This window comes from Alosa pseudoharengus, unplaced genomic scaffold (assembly GCF_046254945.1).
Source record: "Alosa pseudoharengus isolate Yale_2024_CS ecotype anadromous, Long Island Sound unplaced genomic scaffold, YU_APseudo_1.1 YU_APseudo_1.1_scf_17, whole genome shotgun sequence".
Classification (NCBI taxonomy): Eukaryota; Metazoa; Chordata; class Actinopteri; order Clupeiformes; family Clupeidae; genus Alosa; species Alosa pseudoharengus.
Genome location: NW_027468640.1, coordinates 20039409 through 20065456, shown reverse-complemented (window position 1 = coordinate 20065456; position 26048 = coordinate 20039409). Strand labels below are relative to the sequence as shown.

Here is a 26048-nt window from a genome sequence, read left to right as displayed (position 1 = left end):
CCCCCGTACACACTCATGATGGGGTCTCTACTAACAAGAACCAAACAATTCTTCAGTCCTTCCTCTTTGTTGCTGTGAACATTTATGATCAGATCGGCAACATATCTGCAAATCATTGATGAGTGCACCAACAAATATTCTCTTTTCATCTGTTTACTCCCATAGCCCTGCCCACTGCTACAGTGACCATAGAGCCGCAGAGTTCTGTGTATGTTGGAGAGGAAGTCACTCTGAAGTGTGAGATACAGCCTAAGAGTGGCTGGATGTATAAGTGGTTTAAAGGCTCCAGCAGTGATCATCTCTCTCAGCCTGACACCAGCACACTGACCATCACAGCAGCAGCCAAGTCTGATGAGAGTCGTTACTGGTGTCAGGGAGAGATGAAAGACAGAGCTGTGTCTTCACTGATGAGTGGACATATTTATCTTGCTGTTAAAGGTGGGTAACATCTCATATATGCTCATAGTAAGTAAGTAAGTACAATTTATTTCTAAAGCACATTTATACACAGCTTACGCTGACCAAAGTGGTGTACAGAGTGCAATCAAAACAGAAAGAAAAATAAAATTAAAATAAAATACATTCATACATCTACACATTAAACAAGGAACAGCAGGACACAGAAAGCAAGCATAGCATGTTAGCGGGCAAAGAAGTAGTCTAGTCATTAGAGGGGGTCCACACGCACCCCCCGTAATTGTTGTTGACACCTATTTTTTTAGACTCCTTAATATGTCTAGTTAACAATAAAATATGTTAGCATTGCTGCAAATTGTCCCATGACTGTTTTTCAGAGCTGTTTTTAGAACCTGTGCAATAGCGAGTTTTACAATTAAGAAATTTAACAATTCATATAACTTTTCAACAAGACATGATATAAAGACAAATGAGACCACTTTTTCATATAAATACAACATGGGAAATTGATTAGAGGGGTTAATTTATTGATAGAAACACATTTTGACTATGTTAAGGCCTAAATGATCTAAAAATGATCAAATATTCGGCAAATCCGAACAGGAAACTGTGCATAAATGTTGTAAAGTTGAATGCAAATGCATCTATTTGTAACTGAATTCATTCATTAACATCAGGTGATCACTAAACATATTGCCATTAAACCTAGTCTACCAATGAAATATCCCTAAGCCTTTATAATGCCATGATTCATGCTCACTGCAAATGCTTTAGTTCAATTGTGTTGGAGCCATACCATGGAACCATACAGCATACAGTCAGATCTTGAAATCATACACATTCAAAACATTTTGCCAGACAACTAACGCACAAACACACACGAGCATACACACACACACACACACACACACACACACAAAGTTAACCTCTCCGGTAAGACAATGGACATTACTACACTTGAACTGGAGAGTAAAGTGAAAGCTTAAAAGCTTGAAATAATAGTGAAGATGTTCACAATAGATGTTTCCACAATGTCCCAGCAAATAATAATGCAAACACTCCACAAAATCTCCTCAGTTCAGTGTGGAGTTTCAGCCTGTGGTTGTTGAGTTGTATTAATACTGTAGGAGCTAGGCTACTATGTCTTTTTGGCAGTTACAGTCTAGAACATTCTATTGGTAACTGTCATAACTGACAACTTAGAATGTTGGGGGTTATGTGTGGTGGGGCACTGAAGTAACCAACTAACTGAAATAGAGATGCTTGATTTTCTCGTGCACACATTGAGCGTGGTGTGTAGCTGGATGGCACCAAAACTATGCCTAAGTCAAAGGCAAAAACGAATTCTTCTCAACAAGGAGTTCAGGTATGTATCTTACACATAGATGGGATTGACCATGGAAACTTCACATCATTCAAGACAATTAAAGGAGCTCCACATGAAAAGCTGTCACAGCTCCTCACAGTCCGAGACAAACGACTTGCTCAGCCAACAGGATCAGTTCATCGAATGGAAACCGTATGTAACCTTATTCCTACCACACTGGAAGGTTTGGATCTTGATACATACGGCTATCACCGACAATGTTACCAACGCTTTCACTTGAGTTTAAATCGTTTGAAAGACTCTTCAGCGCTTACATCAAATGAACCATCAACATCTGGGACCCGGCACCATTCTCCACGGAAAAAGATCAGGCCAACTGAAGGTGAATCACCATCAGTGTATATGAGTGTATATTCTGTGAAAAGCTTGAAATAAAGGTGCATGGAAAAACTGAAAGGCCGGTGAAGTTTGCCTCATGGAAGCATAAAGATTCGGCATGGCAGAAGATTGAATTGCAAGCACAAGAACTAGGACAAATGCGCCTATATCGACAGGTTCATGGAAAGGCTCTACATGCTGCTGAGGCTCAGTGCCATCCTTCATGTCGTGACAGATTTTGTATCACTTACAGAAACCATTTGCAACAGAAACGAAGAAAGAGTCAAGAAACAGAGCAAGCCCACCTGACTGCAGCACACAAGCTACTGTAATGTCCTTCGAGTAAATAAGATTGGAAGACACACATAGCCTATCATTTACTTTGGAAACCAATTTGATCACTGATTGAATGTTTTTGCAGGAGCCGCATTAGTTTTTCACTTCTGTAATTTGGATTTGGATAGTTGCTTCTCTCCAGTTGTTCAATGTAAAGAAGTCACAGTGATGAAAGCTGCATGATGTTTTTTTGGTCAATTACATTCTTACAGAGGACCTGCCATACAAAATCAAAAGCATCCTTGTGTGCTGCAGTCAGGTGGGCTTGCTCTGTTTCTTGACTCTTTCTTCGTTTCTGTTGCAAATGGTTTCTGTAAGTGATACAAAATCTGTCACGACATGAAGGATGGCACTGAGCCTCAGCAGCATGTAGATCCTTTCCATGAACCTGTCGATATAGGCGCATTTGTCCTAGTTCTTGTGCTTGCAATTCAATCTTCTGCCATGCCGAATCTTTATGCTTCCATGAGGCAAACTTCACCGGCCTTTCAGTTTTTCCATGCACCTTTATTTCAAGCTTTTCACAGAATATACACTCATATACACTGATGGTGATTCACCTTCAGTTGGCCTGATCTTTTTCCGTGGAGAATGGTGCCGGGTCCCAGATGTTGATGGTTCATTTGATGTAAGCGCTGAAGAGTCTTTCAAACGATTTAAACTCAAGTGAAAGCGTTGGTAACATTGTCGGTGATAGCCGTATGTATCAAGTTCCAAACCTTCCAGTGTGGTAAGAATAAGGTTACATACTGTTTCCATTCGATGAACTGATCCTGTTGGCTGAGCAAGTCGTTTGTCTCGGACTGTGAGGAGCTGTGACAGCTTTTCATGTGGAGCTCCTTTAATTGTCTTGAATGATGTGAAGTTTCCATGGTCAATCCCATCTATGTGTAAGATACATATCTGAACTCCTTGTTGAGAAGAATTAGTTTTTGCCTTTGATTTAGGCATAGTTTTGGTGCCATCCAGCTACACACCACGCTCAATATGTGCATGAGAAAATCAAGCATCTCTATTTCAGTTAGTTGGTTACTTCAGTGCCCCACCACACATAACCCCCAACATTCTAAGTTGTCAGTTATGACAGTTACCAATAGAATGTTCTAGACTGTAACTGCCAAAAAGACATAGTAGCCTAGCTCCTACAGTATTAATACAACTCAACAACCACAGGCTGAAACTCCACAATGAACTGTGGAGATTTTGTGGAGTGTTTGCATTATTATTTGCTGGGACATTTTGGAAACATCTATTGTGAACATCTTCACTATTATTTCAAGCTTTTAAGCTTTCAGTTTACCCTCCAGTTCAAGTGTAGTAATGTCAATTGTCTTACTGGAGAGGTTAACTTTGTGTGTGTGTGTGTATGTGTGTGTGTGTGTGTGCTTGTGTGTGTGTGCGTTAGTTGTCTGGCAAAATGTTTTGAATGTGTATGATTTCAAGATCTGACTGTATGCTGTATGGTTCCATGGTATGGCTCCAACACAATTTAACTAAAGCATTTGCAGTGAGCATGAATCATGGCATTATAAAGGCTTAGGGATATTTCATTGGTAGACTAGGTTTAATGGCAATATGTTTAGTGATCACCTGATGTTAATGAATGAATTCAGTTACAAATAGATGCATTTGCATTCAACTTTACAACATTTATGCACAGTTTCCTGTTCGGATTTGCCGAATATTTGATCATTTTTAGATCATTTAGGCCTTAACATAGTCAAAATGTGTTTCTATCAATAAATTAACCCCTCTAATCAATTCCCCATGTTGTATTTATATGAAAAAGTGGTCTCATTTGTCTTTATATCATGTCTGGTTGAAATGTTATATGAATTGTTAAATTTCTTAATTGTAAAACTCGCTATTGCAAAGGTTCTAAAAACAGCTCTAAAAAACAGTCATGGGACAATTTGCAGCAATGCTAACATCTTTTATTGTTAACTAGACATATTAAGGAGTCTAAAAAAATGGGTGTCAACAACAATTACGGGGGGTGCGCGTGGACCCCCTCTAATGACTAGACTAAAGGCCAGAGCGTACATATGGGTTTTGAGCCTGGTTTTAAAAGCAGTGATGGAGGAGTCAGTTCTTATATCAGGTGGCAGCTGATTCCATAAGAATAGAGCAGCGACTGTGAAGGCTCTGCCACCTTTTTGCCTTAGCTGAGAGCAGGGGATGAATGGGGGTGTATGAGGTCGTAGATGTTGGGGCCAGACCATTAGCATCATGCTCATCATTTATTCTCAACCTATTTGAAAAGAGTTGATAAAACACTCTGTCTGATACATATTTGAACTCTGTTCTTGATGTGTTTCACATTCCACAGGTCTCCCAACAGCTGCAGTAACTGTAGAATCTCCTCAGCCTCCCTTCTATCCTGGAGAGACAGTCACTCTGAGGTGTGATATAGCAGAGTACACAGACTGGAATCAGTATTTCTGGTATAAAGGTGATAAGCAGATACCCGACCAGAACGGGAAGAACATTACTATCTCAGGCTCTAATTATGCTGGCCAGTACAGATGCAAAGGGTGGAGAGGGGGTCGGCCGAGGAATTCTCAGCGCAGTGCATCTTTCCCTATCAGTGTCACAGGTGAATACAACCTGCTGAAAATTACAGACAAACTGAATATAAGTTCAATTAAAACTCCCCTTTATCATGTGATGCCTGTGCTGTTAATCAGTGTTGTGTGTAACCCCATAGCCCTGCCTACACCTACACTGAGTGTGCAGCCAGAGAGTCCTGTGTTCACTGGAGAGGAAGTCACTCTGAAGTGTGAGATTGAGCCTGAGGGTGTCTGGAAGTATAAGTGGTATAAAGACTGGAGCAAAACCCTACTTCCTCAACTGAACACCAACAAATACACCATCACTTCAGCTGCTGAATCAAATAAGGGCCAGTACTGGTGTCAGGGGGAGAGAATAGATAGACCCAAGGCATCACATACAAGCAGTACAATAAATATTGGTGTCAAAGGTAAATATTGTGTGCATGCATGTATGCATTTCTATGAGAGGGGGAGGGTATTGAAGGATTGTTTTTTTTATTGTTTTTGTGCTATTTTGCAACTTGTAACTTTTGAGTTTGTGTTTGAGTAGAGAAAGATCATTGACAAAGGCGGGTCATGATAGATAGGTAGGTGTGATGTGATAGGTATAACTTACGATGATGATGATGATGATGATGATGATGATGATGATCTGTCATATGCTTATGCATACATTCAATGGTCCTTGACTCACACAGTAGAAATCAATCAGTAAACTAATCTGTGTGTATTGCATTGCCCTCCACAGCTAGAGTAACTGTAGTGTCTCCTGAGGGTCCATACTACCCTGGAGATGAGGTCACTCTGAGGTGTGGCATAGCAGAGTACACAGACTGGATTTCATATAACTGGTACAGTACTGGTCATCCTGGTGATCCTGTCTACAATAGGAGGAGTAAAACCATTATCATCACTCTGCCTAATAAAGTTGGCCAGTCCGAGTACACATGTAATGGATACAGATACAACAGACCACAGTATTCCCAGCACAGTGACCGTCTATCTATCAGTACACAAGGTGAATACAGCTATACTGATTTTATTTATCATCTTTAACTTAAAAGATTACATTCACATACATGCAGCATGTTAACAATATGTTATTATTATCTTGTATCTTGCTTTAACCCAACAGATATGCCAGTGCCTACACTCACAGTAGAGCCCTCACTGACTCCAGTGTTTACTGGAGAAACCATCACTCTGACATGTGGAATACAGCCATCAACTGGCTGGACATATGCATGGGATAAACCCTGGTCATCTACAGTCTCTACACCAAACAGCAACACCTACATCATCAACAGAGCCACTGTGCCTGATCAGTGGGGATATATGTGCTATGGAGTGAGAAAGGGAAGCAGGACATTTTCACCTTACAGCAACACTGTGCAGCTTACAGTGAATGGTGAGTTGTTTATATGACTGTTTTATCTAAATACAAAAATAGTTTAAAATGGTATCATGTGTGTGTAGCGCCCCCTAGCCTGTCTGACTAGGGTTAGAGTGGAGTGCGCTCCCCGAATTCCTATGTGTCGAGAGATCTCTCTCTCTCTCTCTCTAAGCTTAATTAATGCTCTATAGTAATTCCCTAATTATTATTTGTTTGTTAGCATTTACAGCTATTTTAATACCTACCCTAATGATAGCTTGTAACCTAATGCAAATGTATATCAATACAGTGTCTATAGCTAAGTTAAAGTAAAGCACTAAAGGTCTGCAGCTATCTCACTTAGTTAACTAAAGATTAACTTTTTAAATGGCTATCAATACAATAAGTACAATAAGCATCAACTGAAATGTCACTTCTCAATCAGCATTTATAAACACTTTTTACTTTAAACCAGGCTACTTTGAACTCAATAATATTATCTTACCTTAAGTATCAAAATCATAAACCCAATGTAATGCAAGTCTTCAACAGAAATACATTTAAACTATTTACTGAAAAATATAGTATGCACATACAGTTTAAATATCAGAAGTGCAATTCAAAAACACAGTTCAGTCCAATGACCAATTATGCAAAAAACACATTAAATTACACACAGTTAAAGCTAAGCCGGCAAATTACTAAATGGCAAATAGAAAGAATACCCAGACAGTCAGAGGAGGGAGGACACGTTGCAGGCCTGTATCGTGGCTTGGGAGCGTTCAAACAAAATGGTCGCTTCGCGCCACTGCACAGCAAACAAAGAAACTCACTGCTGTAGTAGTGCTGGTCGTTGTCGTCGTCCACGCCGCGGCAACGCGGTACTGGCGATGCTGGTGGTTGAAGACGTCTTCCAACAGCTTAGCAGGGGATGATTCTGGAGATAAGTGCTTCTTCAGACGATGCACAAAAGGGCAACCGAGCAGGCTACTCACTGGCAAAGTCCTTGTGGCTAAATCGTGCTGACTAGCCGTCCACTCTTTCTCCTCGTTGAGAACTCTAACCGAGTTCTTCAAAACCATAAACTATCACACTGCAAACTTATCCAAATGTAGGTAACTCACTCTTCGTGCCGTATACAAGTACATTTAGGCTACTATCACACGCATTAACTTGGTGTTTTACCAATTTCTAATGTGGCAGTACACAGCGCAGTTCTCACTCGTGTCTCTCTCTGTTTTTCTCCCGGTCTCCTTCTCCTCACGTTCATCTTCCTTCTCCATCGTGACCTCTAACCCCGACTCCTGATTGGATCGATCTTTCTTCCAGGTAAGTAACTTTTAACTAACTTAATCTTTAATACATGTAAACATTATTTAAACATTTTTAACAACATGAAATGTACATTATAAAGAAAATAACCAAAATGAAAATAGTAGTTTTAGGAAAATAGCCTAAATTCCCAAAGGGCTACATCCTCCCCTTACTAAATGTCTAAATGTCCTCATTAGACACTAAAACCTCTTAACACCTTAACTCTAGTTCCTATTTAAAGTGTTTTAAACCTTTTTATATACACTATGGACTTTGTACCCAACTTAGTTTTTACCTAACTTAATGACAATGCCTCTATGAACTATTGTTATTGGTTGCTCACTGGCCTTTCCAGGTTCGTCATAGGTAAGTCTTAACACTGGTCTTACTTGTCTTTTCTCTGTTGTTCTTGGTCTTAGTATTCTATCTACTTTTGGTTTGGAGCTCAGTTTCTCTTTTGGTGCACAGACAGGGGTTCTCCCAACATCCATGTCCGTTTCAAATTCAGAGTGTTCTGTATCTGTAACTTCATGACTTTCCGCTTCATTTCTGTCTAGCTCACACTCATCTGCTGGACGATCAGGACTGGAGTCTCTGCCATCTTCATCACCTGAGCTCACAGGATCTCTGTCATAAACTTCTTTCCTGCTCAGTAGATGTTCCACGTAGTCCTTGTATGGCCTGTGTGGTCTGTCATACTCATCGGATGATGAATCTGTCATCTCTTTGACCTCTTCACTGTGTTTTGACATCTTCGGTCTTTGTTTCAGTCTTGTTGAACGTGTTCTCGGTCTAGCAGGGGCCTCTTCACATGCTTGATCCTCTGGCATCCTCACTGCATGCCCAATAGGTAACAGGTGATCGCGATGGATGGTCCTTACACTTCTGCCTCCCTCAGGTCTTACACGGTATACAGGTAAGTTTGGTAGCTTTCTTACGACCACATGTGGCAGTGAACTCCATCTGCTCTCAAGCTTGTGTTTCCCTTTTAATCCCAAATTTCTCAGCAGAACACGATCTCCCTCTTGCATGTGTTGAAAACTAACTTTCTTGTCATAGGCTCTCTTGTTGCGTAGGTGGGTCTTGTCTGCAGCTTGACTCGCCAGTTGGTAAGCTCTTTGCAGGTCACGCTTCAAGTTTGCCACATACTGAAAGTGGTTTGCGTCCTCGTTCCCATCACTTGACGTTCTGAAGCACAGATCTACTGGGAGTCTTGCTTCCCTACCGAACATCAAGTAATAGGGAGAGTATCCCGTCGCATCACTCTTGGTGCTGTTATATGCATGAACTAATGAAGCTACATGCTGACTCCAGGATTTCTTTTTGTCTTGGCCTAAAGTAGCCAGCATAGAGAGCAGAGTCCGGTTGAAACGCTCCGGCTGGGGATCCCCTTGGGGATGATACGGAGTCGTTCGAGATTTCCGAATGCCCAAGATCATCAGAAGTTCCCTTATCAACCGTGACTCAAAATCTCTACCCTGATCAGAGTGAATCCTGGTAGGCAATCCGTAGTGTACGAAATACTTCTCTACCAGGATCTTTGCCACCGTCAAGGCTTTCTGATTCCTAGCCGGGAAAGCTTGAGCGTATCTGGTAAAGTGGTCTGTCACAATCAGTACATTACTTATGCCTCTGCTATCTGGTTCCATTGACAAAAAGTCAATGCACACAAGGTCCATTGGACCACTGCTGACAATTTGATGCAAGGGAGCAGCTTTCTTACAAGGGGTTTTGCGTGTTATGCACCGTCCACAATTTCTGACATATTCCTCTACATCATTGGCCATCTTTGGCCAGTAGAATCTAGCTCTTAGGAGGTCAGTGGCTCTTTCTACTCCTAAGTGGCCCATGTCATCATGTAGAGAGTGCAACACCAACTTTCTGTATTCCGCAGGCAATACAAGCTGTAGTGCCTCCTCTGCAGCTTTCTTACTTGCTCTATACAAGAGTCCATCTTTCATCACTAATCTGCCTACCTCCCTCTTCATCAACAGCATCTCAGCATCCATATTTTTGTTACTAGGCCAAACTCCTTGTTTCACAGCCTCGATCACCAGCCTGATTACAGAATCCTTCCTCTGGGCTTCAACCAAATCAGCCTTTGACAGTTGTTCCAGAGAGCTTAAGTGTAGCTGTGATGGAAAGGCATACACATCAGGGATACAGGATGGCGACGCTCCTAACTGTTCCACGTATCTGGGGGACTCATCAACTTGCACCCGTCGGCATATGGATTTCACAACATTCTGCGACATACTATCCCATTCACCACACTCTGTGACGTCAGCTATGTTGCGTGACAATAGATCAGCATCTATGTTGGCTTTTCCGGGCCTATACTGTACATCAAAATCGTAGGTGGCCAAAGCAGCAAGCCAACGATGCCCAGTCGCATTGAGCTTGGCAGTGGAAAGAACATAGGTCAACGGATTATTATCGGTGCGTACCGTAAACCTGGCTCCATAAAGATAATCGTGAAATTTATCCACGACTGACCATTTCAGCGCAAGGAACTCTAACTGATGGACAGGGTATCTCTGTTCTGGAGAGCTCAACTTTCTACTGGCAAAGGCCACAGGTCTTAATCCTTCAGGATATTCCTGGTACAGTACCGCACCAAGCCCCTTGAAACTGGCGTCGGTGTGCAAAACATACGGCTTATTGGCATCAGCGAAGGCCAACACAGGTGCATTAATCAGACACTGGATGATGCGCTTGAAAGCATCGGTACAGGACTGGTCCCATCTTTCATTGAATGGTTCCGATTCTTTCAAGTAGGTCTTTGTCTTGTCCAGGTCTTTTTTCTTTCCACGCTGTGTGGGTGCATAGCCCTTTGTCAGTTCGGTGAGTGGCCTGACTATTGCAGAGTAGTTCGCTATGAAGCGTCGGTAATACCCACAGAACCCTAAGAAAGATCTCAATGACTTTAAATCTGTGGGTTTAGGCCACTTAGCAACTGCTTCTATCTTTTCAGGGTCAGTGGCAACGCCATTGGCAGACACAATATGCCCCACATATTTGACTCTTGGTTGACAAAATTGACACTTGTCAAGGGAGAGTTTAAGCCCTACCTCTTCAAGTCGATCTAACACCCGCAGGAGGCGCTCTTCATGCTCTTCCAACGAACGTCCAAAGACAATGAGGTCATCCAAGTATACCAACACCTGGAGAAGATTCATGTCACCCACAGCTTTCTCCATCAGTCTTTGGAACGTCGCAGGTGCTCCGGTAATGCCTTGTGGCATTCTTTCAAATTGGAAAAATCCAAGAGGACAAATGAAGGCAGTTTTCTCCTTGTCCTCATCTGCCATAGCAATCTGGTAATAACCGCTGCGCAAATCTAGGACAGAAAACCACTTACTGACCAACATCCCATTCATGCAAGGAGAACACACTAGCTCTCTCGCACAACTTTTGACGCAGTTGCTCCTTCCAATGACTGGGAATGGGCGAGTCGCCAAACTGAATTAATTGCGGATCTAACTTGGTTGGAACATTCACAGTCGCCATGTCAGTCTTTGGAGATGGCATAACTGGATCGGCCTGGCATAGCTGACCTAAGACGGTTCCCACTGGGATGACTGCATCTCTCAGTGACTCATTCTGGACCAGAACAGTTAAGTGATCAACATCTACGGCTGTAGTGGACACAACCATGGGCTGCAGCAGTACACCAGACGGTAATGGAACAGTGGGTGAGGCCTCGACCATCAGCATGTCTTTATCTAAAGGAGCCTTCAACTCTACTTCGCAGATGGCACAACACTCGCCACCAGGATGTAAGGTAAGGGAGCCTGGCCCCATCCATCTCACGCATCCCACTTCATCTTCTCCCTCATCGGTTGACTGGTTTGTGGGCAAGACTGAGTCCTTTGCGTTAATGCCGAGTGTCTGTGCAATGTCCACTCCTGCTGTTTCTTTGCACAGTCTAGCTAACCTCTGGAATAGATTTGCGTTTGTGCCTAAGATTATAGGAGTCTGCTCAGGACTTTGGGGACTTGGACAAATCAGAGCTAAGACAGAAATTGTCTCATTCGTGCCTGTGATCTTCTCTGGAAACTCCATATCCACAACTACATATCCAAGGTATGGGTAACTTGAGTCGCTCAAACCCCATATGGCCAAACCAGATACGGGCTGGATCGGGACATCAGGTAAGTGACACTTGTACCAGGTCTCAAAGATAATGGTGACTTGTGAGCCACTATCAAGAAGTGCATCACACTGTTGGCCATTTATCTTTACAGGAACGATGGAGGAAGGGCCAATCAATCCTGGTGGAATATCTCTTTTCAGTGTGATTGCCTCACTTTTCTTAGCTGCACACACAGTACTGCTGCTCTGTGTTCCTTGAGAAGATGTCTCACCCTGTTTAGCTCTTCTTAGAGATCGTATTAACTTCTGGATAACTTTAGTCTGATTCTCTGTGTTTCTACATTTGGCAGAAAAGTGTCCATTTTCGCCACAGCGATAACAGAAGTTTCCGTCTGAGTCACTTGTTTGTTGTCTGGTTTCACTCTGTGCAGATCTGGCTGGTTCTACTCTCAACACTGCAGCTGGAGCATCAGACACTTTTGACTGTTTGGCTGTCATCTGATTTTGCAACTTTTTCAATTGTTTTTTCAATGCAGCTACTTCAGTATCAGCACATGTCTCAGGAGTGGGCACTTTTGTCAATGAATCAGGTTCCTTGCTGTCTGCTACTGTGTGGCAAGGTTGATTTGTCATAGAAGCAAACATTGACTTCAGTTCTTTTATTTCTAATCTCAAAGTCTGAATATCCAACTGTCTAGTATCCATATCAGTGTTTGCATGGACTCTCTGCACAGATGACTTCAGCTTCATTCTGGAGGACTCATATTCCTCTTCATTGCGGATCTCGCTCAAAAGTTCAAGAAAGGATGGAGGACTTTCCTTCCGTTCTCTAAGCTTAAGCTGAACCAACATCATGTCTGAGTGTATAGCACCTCTAAGCAGCTGTTCTACCCGAGCACGATTTGCACGGTCAAGTGGAAGACCTCCACGACGGACCACTTTGGTTAAAGACAATTCTAATCGCCTCAAGAAGTCAGACAGTTTTTCCTTTGGTTGCTGTTGAAGCAGCCGAAAAGCAAAATACAGGTCTTCACCTGTCTCAGCAGAACCAAAAGCACTTTCAATGGCCTCTAAACATTGAGCCGGACTAACATCAAGGTCAGCGGTCCGAACAGCCTTCACCACCGCCAACGCAGGACCCTTAAGACTTTCCATTATGCGACGTCTCTTCTCCTTGGCAGAACAATCACTCTCCTCTACCATAAGGCGCGCATGTTCTAGCCAATGCTCAAACGACTCTTCCCCAGTTGGGGTCGGCAACGTTCCAGAGAACAGCCGCAAACGACGGTAACTGCTATTTTCGCCTGACGGTTTCTCCACCTTTGCTAGCAAATCACCCACTGCACGAATAATAGACTCAGCCGAGCTACCATTTCCAGCATTCCCCAATAAACTATCCAGTGGGCTCTGAGCATTTCCACTCAACCCAGGACTTTCAGATGCCATCACAATCTTCCACGTCTCTGTTCCACCCGTAGGCATTACTTCAGAGGGAACCGTACTAGGCTCTACCTTCTCTTTGCACTCACATAGAACAGTTAAACGGTTTAGCTTTTGATTGAATGCCCGCCCTCTCACACGCACTCGACCCAACACTTTGATGGTTTCCATGGTTGCTTCAATCTCTGCAATCTCAAGTCCTTCTGGAACAAGCACCATGATGGAATGTGCCTCATCCAATCCCTCTCCACGGCACCATGCTTTGAGCTCTTTCACTAATTCTGTATGCCTACTCTGAGTCTCCATTTTCAAAAAGGCTTTTATTTTACTATTCAATAAGCTGAGTATCTTATTTACTTTTGAGTGACTAATAAAAAGGTGAAAAAATAAATTATCTGCTAATTTGAAATCACTAATTACCTATTTCAGCACTAATTAAACCCATCCCGGACGAGCCCCCATTTTATGTAGCGCCCCCTAGCCTGTCTGACTATTAGTGTGGAGTGCGCTCCCCGAATTCCTATGTGTCGAGAGATCTCTCTCTCTCTCTCTCTAAGCTTAATTAATGCTCTATAGTAATTCCCTAATTATTATTTGTTTGTTAGCATTTACAGCTATTTTAATACCTACCCTAATGATAGCTTGTAACCTAATGCAAATGTATATCAATACAGTGTCTATAGCTAAGTTAAAGTAAAGCACTAAAGGTCTGCAGCTATCTCACTTAGTTAACTAAAGATTAACTTTTTAAATGGCTATCAATACAATAAGTACAATAAGCATCAACTGAAATGTCACTTCTCAATCAGCATTTATAAACACTTTTTACTTTAAACCAGGCTACTTTGAACTCAATAATATTATCTTACCTTAAGTATCAAAATCATAAACCCAATGTAATGCAAGTCTTCAACAGAAATACGTTTAAACTATTTACTGAAAAATATAGTATGCACATACAGTTTAAATATCAGAAGTGCAATTCAAAAACACAGTTCAGTCCAATGACCAATTATGCAAAAAACACATTAAATTACACACAGTTAAAGCTAAGCCGGCAAATTACTAAATGGCAAATAGAAAGAATACCCAGACAGTCAGAGGAGGGAGGACACGTTGCAGGCCTGTATCGTGGCTTGGGAGCGTTCAAACAAAATGGTCGCTTCGCGCCACTGCGCAGCAAACAAAGAAACTCACTGCTGTAGTAGTGCTGGTCGTTGTCGTCGTCCACGCCGCGGCAACGCGGTACTGGCGATGCTGGTGGTTGAAGACGTCTTCCAACAGCTTAGCAGGGGATGATTCTGGAGATAAGTGCTTCTTCAGACGATGCACAAAAGGGCAACCGAGCAGGCTACTCACTGGCAAAGTCCTTGTGGCTAAATCGTGCTGACTAGCCGTCCACTCTTTCTCCTCGTTGAGAACTCTAACCGAGTTCTTCAAAACCATAAACTATCACACTGCAAACTTATCCAAATGTAGGTAACTCACTCTTCGTGCCGTATACAAGTACATTTAGGCTACTATCACACGCATTAACTTGGTGTTTTACCAATTTCTAATGTGGCAGTACACAGCGCAGTTCTCACTCGTGTCTCTCTCTGTTTTTCTCCCGGTCTCCTTCTCCTCACGTTCATCTTCCTTCTCCATCGTGACCTCTAACCCCGACTCCTGATTGGATCTTTCTTCCAGGTAAGTAACTTTTAACTAACTTAATCTTTAATACATGTAAACATTATTTAAACATTTTTAACAACATGAAATGTACATTATAAAGAAAATAACCAAAATGAAAATAGTAGTTTTAGGAAAATAGCCTAAATTCCCAAAGGGCTACATGTGAATTGTATATTGGCATGAAACAAAATATTGCATTGATATGTCCACTATATTGTTACCAAGGTGTTCCATAATCTAAGCAGAACAGTTCACATTCATCCTCCTTGTCTCCTCATTCTCTCCATGTTATCCTCTGCAGAGCTGCCTTTGGCTACACTGACTGTAGAGCCCCAGAGTCCTGTGTTCACTGGAGAGATGGTCACTCTGAAGTGTGTGATAGAGTCTCTCAGTGGCTGGACATATAAGTGGTATAAGGAGTCCAGCAGAACCCCAGTGTCTGAGGGAAACACCTTCACCATCAGAGGAGCTGCTGAGTCTGATAAGGGCCAGTATTGGTGTCAGGGGGAGAGGGGAGACAGACCCACATCATCGCAACCAAGCAGGAGAATAACTATTGATGTCAAAGGTACTGTAACTCTTGTGTGCATGTCTGTATGAGGTAACCGTGTGTGTGTGTGTGTGTGTGTGTGTGTGTGTGTGTAGTGTAGTGTAGTGAGTGTAAGGTTTAGATGTTACATTAGCTGAACATGACTGTTTGTTTGTGCATATAAACTGTGACTTTCTCACTGTGTTGAGATGTGTTTGACAATGTTTCTTCCTGTTCAGACTCAAAGCCAAAACTCACATTAAGTCCAGGCCACCAGCTCCTCACAGGAGACTCAGTGACTCTGAGATGTGAGTTGGGTGTTTCCTCTGGCTTGGTGTTCTACTGGTACAGAGATGCACAGACCTCTGATCATGTGGCCCAGACTGATGGAAACTCCTACAGCATCAGCTCTGTTAAAGTCTCTGATGGAGGACAGTACTGGTGCAGAGCTGGGAGAGGAGACGCAGTCTTCTATACTCAATATAGTGATGCAGCTGAGATAACAGTTACAGGTTGGTGTGGTTCTTTACAAGAATATACAGTGATTGCATATTTATGTTTTTGAGTAAACTATAGTGACAATTTATAGGATTTACTGTATGATATTATTACATTAACTTTTATATGCACTGTACAATTACACATTTAAATTGTATTGTTTATCTTTAACATTCAGTGGTCATCAATCTAGTTCCAAATGTATCAATCTTTGACAGAAAGACCTAAACCCATCATTACCCTGAAATCAAACTGGACAGAGTTCTTCAGTGGAGAGGAGGTCTCTCTCAGATGTGACATAAAGAGTGGGGAGATCAGTGACTGGAAGTACAGATGGTTCAGGGATGGAGAGAGACCATACCGTTATAGAGTCCATCAGCCTATGGAGAGATATGAAATCAATCCATTGAAAAGTGGTAACTATACTTGTAAAGGACAAAGGGAACGTGATCAAAAACTATCAGAAGAAAGTGATGCTGTCGCTATTACAATTCATTCTGGTGAGTATGTGTTTGCTTTCTTTTTCTCTTGCATGTCTTTTTCTTTGACAAATGTACGTCAAATGCATTCTGTGGGCACCTGCCTTATTATATTTCTTTCATTGCTCTGTTGCATAGGCTATTTGATATGCTATCATATACCACCTGAAGGCTGTACCTTTGAAAGCTGTGGTGCATATTTCAACTTTCTATTCTTTCTAAACAGAGAAAGCCCAGGCAGTTCTGAGTTCCCTCTCACAGACCTGGCTGACTGAAGGAGACTCAGTGACACTGACTTGTAAGGTTAGAGGCTCCACTACAGACTGGAGATTCCACTGGTACAAGACTGCCCCCTATAGACCCGGGTTCCCTCAAGTGTTTCATGAAAGCAGAGCATATTCAGTAGAGCTGCTCTCAGACAGCATCAGAGGAGCTGGAGGCTCCTACACTCTCAGCCCTGCTGCTCTTAGACACACAGGGGTTTATGTGTGCAGAGCAGAGAGAGGAGAGCCAGCCTATCACACAGAGCTCAGCAATCCTCAGCCTCTCTGGGTCACAGGTGATAGAAATTAGGTGTATAAATCCATATCTATGGCCATTACAGCATTGCTACTGTATGCTTTTCAAACAATACACTCTTTTTTCTCATCACTTTGTTACTCTTTTTGTACTTTCTCAGGTGTGTCTTCTAAAGCTTCTGTGATCATTCATTCAAACTGGACCCAGATTTTTACATCTGAGCCTCTCTCCCTGAGCTGTGGGGTTCAGGGCAACTCTACTGGATGGAGACTGAGGTGGTTCACAGGCAGAGGAGGAGAATCAAAGTGTCCCACTGACTGGAGATCAGAAACAGGATCCAGCTGCAGCATCAGCTCAGCATCTCCATCAGACAGTGGAGTTTACTGGTGTCAGTCTGAGTCTGGAGAGCAGAGTAATCCCGTCAACATCACCGTGCACAGTGAGTTAACATACAGTGTTTCCATTTAGTAATAGTTCCCAGTGAGTGTAATCAGATATTGTAGTGTATGGAAAATGTAACTGTGTTTTCCATTTAGTATCTATAGGTTTTCTTTTAGTTGTTGTTGGCTAATTTATTACCCCCTGCCAAGTGTGGTGTGTTTTGCCCATCTCTATTTGTGCAAGATTATCTGGACTCTCGGATTAGCTGCAGTGATTTAGTTTTACTTTCACTATTATTGCACTATTATGACTTTCACACATGGTGTGCCCTCTAGTGGTCAAAGCAAGCAAATGCATTTATTTGCAGTCTCACCCAAGTGTCGTAGTTTCAGTACTCAGAGCTGTGCTGTCTGAGTGCCACTCTAGTTGTATCTGTATATCCATGTGGTGGTTCAGCAGACGTTCAATATTCTTGCTTTATAGAGCAGTGAAGGAAATTCTCAGACTTTGTCAAGATCTTTATCAATCACCTGAATTTGGAAAGTGTGATTGTTTTTGGTAGGTAACTAAATGAGTAAATGTTTTGTGCAGAAGGTGATGTGATCCTGGAGAATCCTGTCCATCCTGTGACTGAGGGAGATCCTCTGACTCTGCCCTGTAGGTATCGCTACCAGCCATCAAACATCAGTGCTGACTTCTATAAAGATGGGACACTCCTGCAGACCTCCACCACAGGAGAGATGACCATCCCTGCAGTCTCAAAGTCACATGAAGGCCTCTATAAGTGCAGCAACCCAGAGAGAGGAGAGTCACCAGAGAGCTGGGTCACAGTCAAAGGTAGACGTGATTACTGTAAATCTTATCTCCAACCAAAGCTCAATGACTGATGAGGTCACTGCTGATGATGCTCTCTGTCTCTGATTCCATCCCTAAAGGTCTATCTGTACCTACAGTGTCAATCAAAACTCACACACAACAGGATCAAAGTAATATGTTTTTCCTCTCATATCATTTGAAATGCTCTTCATTATCCAGCATCTGTATTCTCTGCATTCTGTCTTAATTGCTGATGGAATGTCAGTGGTTTTCTTGTCACTGTATGCCCACAGGTCTGCCTCTACCTACAGGGTCTGTGGAGACTCACCCAGAACAGGAGCCAAGTAATGCACCACCTCATTCAGAATGCTCTCTCTCTCTCTCTCTCTCTCTCTCTCTCTCTCTGTCAAATTCAAATTCAAAACACATTCACAAATCACATTCTCTCTCTCTATCTCTCTCTCTCTGTGAAATTCAAAACACATTCACAAATCACATTCTCTCTCTCTCTCTCTCTCTCTCTCTCTCTCTGTCAAATTCAAATTCAAAACACATTCACAAATCACATTCTCTCTCTCTCTCTGTCATGACCATCCAAATGTAAATGTATTTCACACACACACACACACACACACACACACACACACACTCACACACTCACACACTCACACACACACACACACACACACACACACACCCACACACTCACACACACACACACACACACACACACACACACACACAACACACACACACACACACAACACACACACACACACACACACACACACACACACACACATACACACACACACACACACACACAAGTTAAGTCAAGTCAACTTTATTTATATAGTGCATTTCATACACAGAGGTCATTCAATGTGCTTTACATAAACAAAGCAAACAGCAATAGCTGATAAAAGCATAGAAGGGCAATAGTCAAAAAGAATAGTGGTAACACTTTATTTTAAGGTTCACATGTTAGCCACCAATACATACCTAATTAATACCTGTATTAGTGAATTGTTAGGCATGTGTTAGGCAACATTAACCATTTGTTGGGTGTGTATTCACAAATTTCTTGTTCATGACGAATTAGGCCTTTATTATTGATATAATCTTAATAATGACCTTGTAAGCCTTGATCTCTACATACTAATTAGTAGTAAGTACCAAAATAGAATATGCATAACCTACTTGTATACTGTCTGAATAAATCCCAAATAGTAGGAGAACAGTTGTAGAATAAGCAAGTGTATGGCTCAACCTCATTGCTGCATTTCACTGCCCAGGTTGCTGTGTGAAATACTGTAGCACTTAATAACTAGGAGATTGGCTCCCATTCTAAAGTGGAAACTGGTTCCTTGGTAGCAAGCACATTATCATCAGTAATACATCTGCAGAATGTACTTATTAGTCATGAATTGGTTCCATATTCTAAAGTCAGGCATTATTATTATTAAGAATTATATGATGGGAACAGTCTAGACTATAACTCCTGGTCAATACAGACATTCTTTACCCTTAATACATTGCTAGTGCATACATTGTTCATTCAAAATATGGTCCCTGTTCTAAAGTAGAGGCTGGGACAATGTTTATTTAACAAGTTCTGTAAACATGTTACATTGTACTCTCAATGAGCTCACAAAGCACAAAAAGACTAGCAATACCTTCTCCCAATACTGATAAAATACTAGTCCACTCTGGCAAGTAAATAGCAAATGTTCTTTTGTGTGATTTCTTTACTGCTACTGTAGTTTTCAGGCAAATAGGCCTGCTGTGTACAAGTTTTTGATATGTGGTAGGGGGGTCCCGTTTCAAAGAAGACCACCACAGATGTGTTGAATAACAATTCTTTTGCCCTTTTTATTTGTTTAAAAGACGTGTTTTTATCCTGTCAGTTCTAGTTCAAACTAGCTTTTGCTAGTCTTTTTGTGCTTTGTGAGCTCTTTGAGAGTACAATGTAACATGTTTACAGAACTTGTTAAATAAACATTGTCAGTGCTGTCACTTTTCTCATCTCCTTTTCTATTGTTAACACCCTCCCAGCCTCTACTTTAGAACAGGGACCATATTTTGACATATCATGACTAATAAGTACATACTGCAGAGGTATTACTGATGATAATGTGCTTGCTGCCAAGGAACCAGTTTCCACTTTAGAATGAGAGCCAATCTCCTAGTTATTAAGTGCTATTTCACACAGCAACCTGGGCAGTGAAATGCAGCAATGAGGTTGAGCCATACACTTGCTTATTCTACAACTGTTCTCCTACTATTTGGGATTTATTCAGACAGTATACAAGTAGGTTATGCATATTCTATTTTGGTACTTACTACTAATTAGTATGTAGAGATCAAGGCTTACAAGGTCATTATTAAGATTATATCAATAATAAAGGCCTAATTCGTCATGAATAAGAAATTTGTGAATACACACCTAACAAATGGTTAATGTTGCCTAACACATGCCTAACAATTCACTAATACAGGTATTAATTAGGTATGTATTGGTGGCTAACATGTGAACCTTAAAATAAAGTGTTACCAGAATGGTTTCAAAAGTAAAGGATAATAAGTAAGGGATAATGTACAGAACGTCGGTCATTATCGGGAAATAGGTCCCGACAGGGCGAACCGGACCCCGATGCGCAGCGTGAAAGACGTGACTTAGAAGCACAAAACCCATTTTTCTTGACAGCGGTCTGTTATCGAGAAATAGCAGACCACTGAACGTTGGGAAGGCCCATTCAAGTGAATGGAGCATTCTTCAGCATTATGAAGAGCCGTGTAATAATAAAATAATAATAAAACACACAAGGTGATAGTACATAAAAGCATAAAAGGGTAATAATTTAAAAGTGTTTAACACACACACACACACACACACACACATGCACGCACATACACTCGCACGCACATACACACACCTTATAAGCAACAATAACGAGGCGGCCTACAGAAAGGAAGTACTTTAGCGAACCTTACCCTGTGGTGCCGTGATAACAACCTCTTCCTAAATGTCAATAAGACTAAGGAAATCATTGTTGACTTTAGGAAGGCCAGAGTAAATCACACTCCAATTACCATCAACGGAGCATCTGTAGAGATTGTTGACAGCTTCAGATTAGGCGTAAACATCTCAGACACTTTAACATGGTCATTAAACACCAAGTGCACCCTCAAGAAGGCACAACGCCTTTATTTTCTGAGGAGTCTTAAAAAGTTTGGCCTAAGTACCAGAGCACTTGAGAATTCCTACCGATGCACCATTGAGAGCGTTCTTTCTTTTTGCATCACAGTGTGGTATGGGAGCACAACCTCCCATGACCGTAAACAATTGTAAAGAGTTGTCAAGTCAGCAGCCAGGATTATTGACGCTAACCTACCTGATCTCCACAACATTTACACTTCCCGCTGCAAGAGAAAAGCTGATTGCATTATTAAAGACCCCAATCATCCCGCTCATGCTCTGTTCTCTCCCCTACCATCCAGGAGACGTTACCGGAGCATTACATCCAACACCACCCGTCTCAGTAATAGTTTTTTCCACAGGCGGTCAGATTGTTGAATAACTGATGCACTTTCTGTCTTGCACTAAGCACTTTATGTCTGTTTTTGTCTGTTGTATTTTTCCTTGTCGGTTATACTGCATGTGAGTGATGGAGCAAAATGCATTTCATTGTATTGTAGGCTTACTATACATATGACAATAAACCGAACTTGAACTTGAACACACACACACAGAGAGAGATTTGGGTGACTGCTGCATTTCTTTGTCAGATTCAGGTTCCTTTATCCTGTTAGCTGTGGTAGTGGTGGTCGGAGTGTTCCTCTCCTTTGTAGTCTTCTGGCTGCATCGCTCAAAATATCTCACAGGTACGTAAACCACAACTACTAAACTAACAACACCAACTTTTACACACAATTAAAGCAATCAGATGGAAAATATGGCCTAAGTATATTTCAGAAAATTGAATTCCTGTAGATTACACTATTCCATACACTATCTGCACATTTTAGAGACTTTTGTTTGTGTTTCACTGCAGGCCTCTGTGTGACCACTACAACAGAGTGAGTGCAAATCTGCTGAAATCCTTTCACTTCATCAGTCATACAGCATCACATTGGTAACTTACAAGAGATCTCTGTGTCCCTGTAGAGACCAGCAGCAGCAGGACCAGAGGACCAATCAGAGTTCAGACCAGGACCAGAGGACCAATCAGAGTTTAGATCAGGTCCAGAGTCGTTCTGCAGGAGGAGATGGTTCTTATGATGTTTGTTATGCTTCCATGCTGGCGATAGCTGTATGTAGCCAAAGGCATTATATTTTCGGGTTGTCTGTCTGTATGTCCTTATGTCTGTCTGACTGTCCATCCCAATCTTGTAAATGCGAAATCTCAAGCTTGTGCTTAGAATTTGGTTCAAATTTTTAATTTGACTCAAAATTGAACTAATGAGATTTTGGAGGTAAAAACCAAACCACTGTATGTCTCTTTCTCCTTAACACAATATCTCAAACAGAACATTTGATGTTCTTCAAATGGTTAAACGTTCACTTGAACGTTAAGATCAACTGGTTAAATTCCTTTTTAACTCTATGATTTATGCATCACATGCCTTACCACTTGTATGCATATCAGAAATTCAGAGCATCGCAGAGGCATACCAGTAAATTATTCATCAAGGGTAAACTGAAAGCATGGGATGAGTTGTCATGGTGAAGTGTGTTTAATTAGTGTACAGCATCATAGATAGAGAAGTGTATTGCTTTCAGTGTAATCATCTTTAATCTGTTCCTTCCCACAGGAAGTACAGACGTCTATGACACTATCACACCCCTCTACATGCCACTGCAGAAAGGTCTGTGTTCATATGTGGAAGCATCTGAAAATATTTATCTGGTTCCTAGAACAATATACTCTATATGGGATTAAATAATCTGGACTGATTGATCTGATTTTCACTTGCATTACATACAGTATGGTCTTATTTTTTCTGTTTTATTTCTATCTGAGACAGGTGCTACAGATATCTATGAAACAATTAAATCATCCAACGACTCTCATGAAGGTAAAACAAGTTCCTCAACCAACAAGTATTATTGTTGGTCCTGTATAAATACAGTGCAGATTTGTTTCATAACCAGCAATATCCAATAAAAAAGGCATAGAAGTAAATAGATTTTATATTTATAAATAGTTTAAGGTACTGGTATGTATTTGTGGTGAAAACATAAAGATACTGTCTATGCCAGCCATGCACTGGGCAGTGAAAATCCCACAAAAAGAAATCATGTATCAAAAGTATGAGCATGAGTTGATGATGACAACCCTCCTAACTTCTATCTTCTTCTCTAGATGAAGAGGAGGGATATGAAGATGTGATTCCCTCTGACACTCGAGCAGAGGAAACTGTCTAACAAGAGAGGGAGGAAGAGAGAGAGGTACAAAGAGGCCACTTGTCTGAGTAAAACGTCCAAATTAATATTTGAAAGTTATGCCATGTGTGGTGTATGAATTCACTGAATGATGAATTCTAAAAGTAGTGTGAATATTATGTCAGTTATTTGGAAAGCAACACAACTCAGTTGTTTCCCTTTTAGATAACATTATCTGCACAAAGGTCCATCTACCTGTTACCAAGGCTTAGGACTTCCATAATCTCAGCAATGCCTGTAAGCTCTATTGTAAATAATACGTTTTAATACGTTTAGTTTATATAGTGCCTTTCTCAAACTCAAGGTTGCTTGAATGTATGATTTATTATGAGCTTTAATGTAAATTGATAAATGTGTGTTCTATGTGTATTCTAAAGAAATGGCATTTTCCTAAATGGCACCATGCATACACAATGTCTTTCAAGGTGATTGTGAGTTTATTTATATTTATGGGAGGAGCACAAAGGAGTTCTGTAAACTGTTATGAGTACATTTGTAATTTACTGTGCACCATTAAATAAAAAGAGTATAATAAGTATAACTATACTCTTTTGATCCTGTGAGGGAAATTTGGTCTCTGCATTTATCCCAATTTCCCAATTAGTGAAACACACTCAGCACACAGTGAGGTGAAGCACACACTAATCCCGACGTAGTGAGCTGCCTGCAACTACAGCGGCACTCGGGGAGCAGCGAGGGGTTAGGTGCGTTGCTCAAGGGCACTTCAGCCGTGCCTACTGGTTGGGGTTCGAACCGGCAAACCCTCCGGTTACCAGTCCGAAGCGCTAACCAATAGGCCACGGCTGCCAATTGCTGAAGGTGGCAGCCAATTAGCTCACATATTATAGACAGATACAGTTTTACAAGGTTTATTTGAATACATGTTAATGGTTGACTTTGTCTTATATTAACACTTTTTACACCTATATTTGAATTTAAGATATCTTCATATATTCTTGTTTTTATAGTGTGATTTGTGTATTGAAGAGTGAATAAAGAGTGATGAAATATTGACTGCATTTGGTCATTTTCACTGACGACATCCTTGTGTCAGTTCATTCTTAGACAAAAGAGAATGTTTGAGGGTACAGATGAGGAAAATCCTTAGAATATGGCTGCAAACTAATTCATTTACATTTTTGAACATATATACAGTCCAAAGAACTGACATGCGCGAGAAGCCATAACGCCCTGGAGGAATTCAGTGAGAAACAGAAAGTTTTAGGTGTATTTGTTGTCCCTAAGGACAGTAGTCCTGGATTGCACTGTTTCCTAAAACAAAACATACTCGGCCCCACATGCTGGTTTTTACAGTACATGACCATGCATGTGAATAAGTCCTCTCTACTGTGTTAGATACATACCGTAACTCATCACCTAACCTACGTTATGTTAGTCCCCTTCATCACAGGGTTTCCAATTTCGTCATGGTCCACAGGACACAGTAAAGAACTGAACATGATGGCACATTTCTTAAGAAAAGAGTTACACAGAGTGGAGAAAAGGAACAACCTCAAAGACAGGTATCGTCATATGTACCAATGTGTGAAATATGACAGTTTGTCAATGCAAACACAGCAACTGTGGTGTGTTTCCAATAATACAGCATTTATCTAAAGTTGTTCTGTTTTCTTAAGGCTTTGCCATAAAAGCTGTGTTTTTTTTCTGGTATTTAAACCGTAAAGGAACCCCAAATAATGTTCAGCCAAGTATGGCACTGAAAGAGAATCCATGTGGTCCCCCTGGTGGCAGCAGTGGAGCTGTACAGCAATCTGTCCTCTCTTTGTTCTTGTGTGTTGTCACAGCCCCTCTACCATGGGTGCCTGTGCCATGGCCATTGCCCTGTCCTTCTGTGAAAAATCCCGGACGAGCCCCCACTTTGTCACAATCTGGCTCAAGACCATGGCAAATATGGAGACAACTCGAGGGGTTAGCGTAAATAAGACAATAATTTATTTACAAAAAAGATATTTACAAAAAAGAAAGTAACAAAACAAAAGCAGAAGACGCCTCAGCCATCACTTGGGCCTGCTGCAGTCAAGCCACCCAGACAGCTCTCACTGGCGAAGTGAGCGGGGAAGAAGGAAGAGACTCCCACAGGCTAGCCTATAAAGGTACACCCGGGCCCAGGTGTAACAATCAGGAAGCCTGTAAGACACAAGAAAAGATAGGGACACCTAGTGCCCCGGTGGACCCCTGCAGTAGGACAGGGCAATGGCCATGGCACAGGCACCCATGGTAGAGGGTCCGTGACAGTGTGTAGTGTAGAGGTCTGTCTTTTGCAAGTGTCTTACTCTCTAATCACATTCCAACATTCCAGTCACTCAGTTAGCAAACAGTACACAAAATGAAGTTCTCTAATCTGGCCCCTTCACTCAATGAGTTGTGCGTGCGTGGCCATACAATAAATGAATGTATGTGTTTAATGACTGTACATGTACACATCGGCCAGCGGATGGTGGTGTTGAGCGAAGG

The 26048-nt window shown here is 41.5% G+C and overlaps 2 protein-coding genes across 3 annotated transcripts in view; both read left to right on the top strand.

Annotated features, from left to right (window-relative positions):
- LOC143127050 (high affinity immunoglobulin gamma Fc receptor I-like) overlaps nucleotides 1-5578 on the top strand; it is a 30581-nt gene extending 25003 nt beyond the window's left edge. Inside the window, exons 4-6 of the mRNA XM_076288352.1 lie at nucleotides 166-438; nucleotides 4788-5054; nucleotides 5166-5578. Coding sequence (XP_076144467.1) covers nucleotides 166-438; nucleotides 4788-5054; nucleotides 5166-5560 — 935 coding nt within the window. The 3' untranslated portion in view covers nucleotides 5561-5578. The remainder of the gene's footprint in view (nucleotides 1-165; nucleotides 439-4787; nucleotides 5055-5165) is intronic.
- A 195-nt stretch (nucleotides 5579-5773) lies between these two features.
- LOC143127383 (Fc receptor-like protein 5) lies at nucleotides 5774-24585 on the top strand. 2 transcript variants are annotated; one of them, XM_076288858.1, is made up of 16 exons: nucleotides 5774-6028; nucleotides 6146-6418; nucleotides 15207-15473; nucleotides 15674-15946; nucleotides 16151-16432; nucleotides 16638-16970; nucleotides 17091-17369; nucleotides 17903-18148; nucleotides 18247-18297; nucleotides 18421-18471; nucleotides 21917-22012; nucleotides 22183-22207; nucleotides 22296-22371; nucleotides 22943-22996; nucleotides 23156-23206; nucleotides 23494-24585. In XM_076288858.1, the coding sequence occupies exons 2-16, from the start codon at nucleotides 6148-6150 to the stop codon at nucleotides 23518-23520; spliced, it is 2382 nt and encodes a 793-aa protein (XP_076144973.1). In that variant the 5' UTR covers nucleotides 5774-6028; nucleotides 6146-6147; the 3' UTR covers nucleotides 23521-24585. The 2 variants fall into 2 exon arrangements, with proteins under 2 accessions (XP_076144973.1, XP_076144974.1); XM_076288859.1 differs by lacking the exon at nucleotides 18421-18471.
- The last annotated feature ends 1463 nt before the right edge of the window (nucleotides 24586-26048 follow it).